This window comes from Nicotiana tomentosiformis, chromosome 1 (assembly GCF_000390325.3).
Source record: "Nicotiana tomentosiformis chromosome 1, ASM39032v3, whole genome shotgun sequence".
Lineage (NCBI taxonomy): Eukaryota > Viridiplantae > Streptophyta > Magnoliopsida > Solanales > Solanaceae > Nicotiana > Nicotiana tomentosiformis.
Genome location: NC_090812.1, coordinates 60272829 through 60277880, shown reverse-complemented (window position 1 = coordinate 60277880; position 5052 = coordinate 60272829). Strand labels below are relative to the sequence as shown.

General features: G+C 44.6%; 1 protein-coding gene across 1 annotated transcript; it reads right to left on the bottom strand.

Annotated features, from left to right (window-relative positions):
* Positions 1–3315: 3315 nt before the first annotated feature.
* LOC138906632 (uncharacterized) lies at positions 3316–4452 on the bottom strand. Its single transcript, XM_070195911.1, has one exon. The coding sequence runs from the start codon at positions 4450–4452 to the stop codon at positions 3316–3318; it is 1137 nt and encodes a 378-aa protein (XP_070052012.1).
* Between the last annotated feature and the right edge of the window lie 600 nt (positions 4453–5052).

The following is a 5052-nucleotide window of genomic DNA, read 5'->3' as shown; positions in this document are numbered from 1 at the left end:
GGTTGCATATCGGAACCTTACCGGGTGCCCATGGAAGGGGGCAGACAATATCCATTCCCCACTTCATGAACGGACATGGGGACACGACCAAATGCAGTAGTTACCCGGGCTGATAAATCATCAAAGCGTGTCTTTGACATTCATCGCATTTTTGTACGAACCCCTTTGCATCTTTTTTCATATCAATCCAGTAATATCTGGCTCTGATAACTTTTCGAACCAGTGATTCGGTGCCTGAATGATTTCTACAGGTGCCTTCGTGGATTTCCCTCAAAACATATTCGGTGTCCCCTGGTCCTAGACATATCGCGAGCGGGCCATCGAACGCCCTTCTGAATAGGGTTCCGTCTTCGGTAAATCGGGTTGCCTTTGTACGTAGGGCCCTCGATTCCCTTGGATCCGACGATAGTTTTTCGGTCTTCGGGTATTCTATATATTTGTTTCTCCAGTCCCAAGTAAAGCTTGTTGAGTTAATTTTAGCATGTCCTTCCTCCACTACCGATCTCATAAGTTGTACTACTGACCCCGAGTTAAATTCGCCGTCCTCGACCGATGACCCTAAGTTAGCGAGGGCATCGGCCTCGCTATTTTGATCCCGAGGTATGTGTTGCAAAGTCCATTCTTTGAATTAATGTAATGTTACCTGCACTTTATCCAGGTACCTTTGCATTCGTTCTTCTCTGACCTCGAACGTCCCACTTACTTGGTTTACCATAAGGAGAGAGTCGCACTTAGCTTCAATTATCTCTGCCCCCAAGATTTTGGCTAGTTCGAGGCCTGCAATCATGGCCTCATATTCGGCCTCATATTCGGCCTCATTGTTATCAATTTCACAGTCCTGATAGATTGCCTAACTACATTGCCTGTTGGTGGCTTCAATACGATACCAAGCCTGGACCCTTTGTGTTCGAGGCGCCATCTGTAAAGAGGGTCCAGATTCTCGGGGAGGTCCCTGAGTTGATTAATAACTCTCTTTCGACCTCGGGTATTAGGGACGGCGTAAAATCGTCTACAAAGTCCGCCAAAATTTGTGACTTAATGGTTGTCCGGGGTCGATATTCAATATCGTACCCACTGATTTCCATGATCCATTTGCCCAACCGGCCCGAGAACTCGGGCTTATGAATAACGTTTCTCATCGGGTAAGTAGTTACGACACATATGGGGTGACACTGGTAGTATGATTTTAGTTTCCTAGAGGCGCTTAGCAAAGCGAGCGCCAGTTTTTTAAGGTAAGGATACCTAGTTTCAGCCTCACCTAGGGTCCTGCTAACATAGTAAATTTTAAATTGCATACCGCTCTTACCGGACCAGGACTCCACTTACCGATATCTCTGAAATTGCCAAGTACAAGTATAGTTGTTCGTCTGCCTTCGGAGTGTGAAGAAGTGATGGGCTCGATAAGTACAGTTTGAGTTCCTCCAAAAACTCATTGGCATTACAGAGTCCATGAAAAGTTATTCTTCTTCTTTAATAGTGCGAAGAATCGGTGGCTCTTGTCAGATGACCTCAAAATGAATCGCTTAACAGCGGCTATGCGCCTGGTTAATCTTTGCATGACCTTCACGTTGTCCACAACCGTGATGTCTTCGATGGCTTTGATTTTGTCAGGGTTGATCTCGATTCCTCGGTTGGATACCATGAACCCGAGGAATTTATCTGATTCACTCCAAATGTGCATTTCTCCTGGTTCAGCTTCATATTGTATTTCTTTAATATGCTGAAGGTTTCCTGTAAATGTTTTAATTGGTCCTCTGCTCGCAGAGACTTAACCAACATGTCGTCAATGTAAACCTCTATTGATTTTCCTATTTGTTTCTCGAATATTCTATTTACTAGGCGTTGGTAAGTGGCACCGGCGTTCTTTAAACCAAATGGCATCACGTTGTAGCAGTATGTGCCGTTTTTAGTGATGAAGGAGGTTTTTTGCTGATCACCCAGGTCCATCCGTATATGGTTGTACCCGTAGTAGGCATCGAAAAAACTGAGGATCTCGTGGCCGGCCGTGGCATCGATCATTCGATCGATATTGGGCAAAGGGAAAGAATGCTTGGGACATGCCTTATTCAAATCCTTATAGTCTACACACATTCTTAATTTGTTCCATTTTTTAGGGACTACTACTATATTTGCTAACCAATCCGAGTGTTTAACCTCCCGAATGGACCCTATTTTAAGGAGTTCAGATACCTCGTACTTGATGAAAGCATGTTTGACCTCGGACTGGGGTCTCCACTTTTGCTTGACCGGATGGAACTTCGGGTCCAGGCTCAGCTTGTGAGTGGTTATCTCCAGTGGGATCCATGTCATATCAAGGTGAGACTAAGCGAAACAATCTATGTTAGCTATAAGAAACTGAATGAGTTCTTTCCTAAGCTCGAGATTTAGCCCTGTGCCCAGGTATACCTGTCGGTCGGGTAGATGCTTGACCAATATGATCTGTTCCAACTCCTCGACCGTAGATTTGGTGGCGTTGGAATCATCGGGGCCTATAAAAGACTTGAGTAGGACGTAATCATCGCCTTCATCAGTCCCCTATTTTTTCGGTTGGGTCGGAGCTAGTGTCGGTAATTTCTATTTGGTTTCTGGCTTTGTTATAGAACTCGATCCCTTTGTCATAGTAAGTGCGGATATCAAAATTGCCTCTTCAACCGCAAACATCTCCTTTGCGGCTGGCTGTTCTCCGTAGACCATTTTAATTCCATCCGATGTTGGGAATTTTAACACTTGGTACAGAGTTGAGGGTACTGCCCTTATGTTGTGGATCCATGGACTTCTGAACAAAGCGTTGTACCTCATGTCCCTTTCGATTACATAAAACTTAGCTTCATGTATGGTCCCGGCGGTGTTTACCGGTAATATTATCTCACCCTTAGTGGTTTCACATGCCATGTTGAATTCGTTTAGAACTCGGACTGCAGGCACGATTTGGTCTTGCAGACCGAGCTGCTCCACTACCCTCGATTGAATGATGTTGGCCGAGCTACCTGGATCAATTAACACATATTTAACTCGAATTTTATTTACAAGTACATATATTATCATCGCATCATTATGGGGCTGTACAATCCCTTTTGCGTCCTCGTCGTTGAAAGATAAAGTTCCTTCCAGTATGTAATCTCGAATTCGTTTCTCCCTAGTGATGGATACTTTGGTGCATTTCGACATCATTCCCTGAGGGATATCGACCCCACCGATAATCATTTTAATGACGTGTTGAGGTTCTTCTTATTCTGTCTGTTTGATAGAATCCATGTTCCTGAAATGATTCTTGGCTCGGTCGCTCAAGAATTCTCGAAGATGCCCGTTATTGAATTATCGGGCTACTTCATCTCTTAACTGTCGACAATCTTCCGTTCTATGGCCGTGAGTGCCATGATATTTGCACATGTGGTTAGGATCCCTTTGGGTTGGATCAGATTTTTGAAGTCGAGGCCATTTGGTATCTTTGATACTCCTGATAGCTGATACAATGGCGGCAACATCTATATTAAAGTTATATTCTGATAGCCTCGGTGCTTCTTTAGGCATAATGGACCTGTCGAAGCTGTTTTTGGTCAGGAGTCCTCGGTTGCTCTGACTTCGGTCATTTCTCCTTTCGTTTCTCATGGAGTTCTGCCCGGACCCACAACTTCTTCGGTCTACATTATATGGCTGATACCGATCCTTGTTTGGCCTCGGTTCACAATCGATGTCTCTTTTGACTCTGTCGAAGGTTCTGACGGGATAAACAGACCCCGAGGGGGCTCCGAGTTGATAATCTTCCACTCTAATCTTTGATTGATACCGGTTATGCACGTCAGCCCAAGTAACGGCCGGATATTCTATCAGGTTTTGTTTCAACTGCTGCAAAGCCACCGAGCTTCGAACATTGAGCCCTTGAGTGAAAGCCTGAACAACCCAATCATCAGCGACCGGTGGCAGATCCATTCGTTCCATTTGAAAACGGGATACGAACTCTTTGAGCATCCCGTTATCTTTTTGTTTTACTTTGAAGAGGTCTGATTTCCTAGTCTCGACCTTGATGGCCCCGGCGTGTTCTTTCACGAAATAATCAGCAAGCATAGCAAATGAATCAATAGAATTAGGAGGTAAGTTATGATTCCATATTATAGCCCTTTTTGATAGGGTTTTTCCGAACTTCTTCAATAGGACAGACTCGATCTCATCATCCCCCAAGTCATTGCCTTTGATGGTACATGTGTAAGAGGTTACATGCTCATTTGGGTCGGTCGGTCCGTTATACTTAGCAATCTCGGGCATGCGGAATTTCTTAGGGATCGGCTTCGGAGCCGCGCTCGGAGGAAAAGGTTTTTGCACGAACTTCTTGGAATCCAAGCCTTTTAATATTGGAGACGCTCCTGGGATTTGGTCTACTCTGGAATTTAAGGTTTCCACCTTTTTGTCATTAGCTTCGATTTTCTTCTCCCATGATTCTATCTGTTTTGTCATTTCTTCGAGCATCTTTGTGATCTCGGGGTTAGCCCCCGATTCATGTTCATTTGACGTTTCTATGACTGGTTCATCCCTCTGGATGACTTCCCGGGGTGGATCGGGCTCGAACCTGCTCGGTGCACAACTTTGGTTCTGTAACCGAGCGATCGCCGCCTGTTGATCCTGCAACATTTTGAAGATTACCCATAAACTGACCCTGTCTCCTTCAATGTTTTTGTGCTTCGAGTTGCCGATCGGGCTCCACCACGGACACTATTTTCAGGGTCGATAGGCAAGTTTGCACCGATAGCCAAATGTGAATTAGCGTCAATCGGATCTGTGATCAGAATTCCGATGGGATCAATGGGCAGTACTCCTTCACTGGGCGCTATGCTATTATTTTCACTGTGATGACCGGACTCGTTGATAAAGTGTAGGGGTGCTGATTGAGAGTTTGACATTTTGTGTTTTAACCTGAAATCAGAGACACTTCAAAGAGCAAGTGTAAAGTAGTGTGTGTTATGGAGATTTGTATCAAATAACCACTATTATCCTTATCCCCACGGTGGGCGCCAAACTGTTTACCCTCAAAATTGGATAACAATTGAATTTATAAAT

What these genes read in the sequence shown, in the direction of transcription:
- LOC138906632 (XM_070195911.1), bottom strand. Translation starts at nt 4,452, where the DNA reads ATGACAAAACAGATAGAATCATGGGAGAAGAAAATCGAAGCTAATGAC.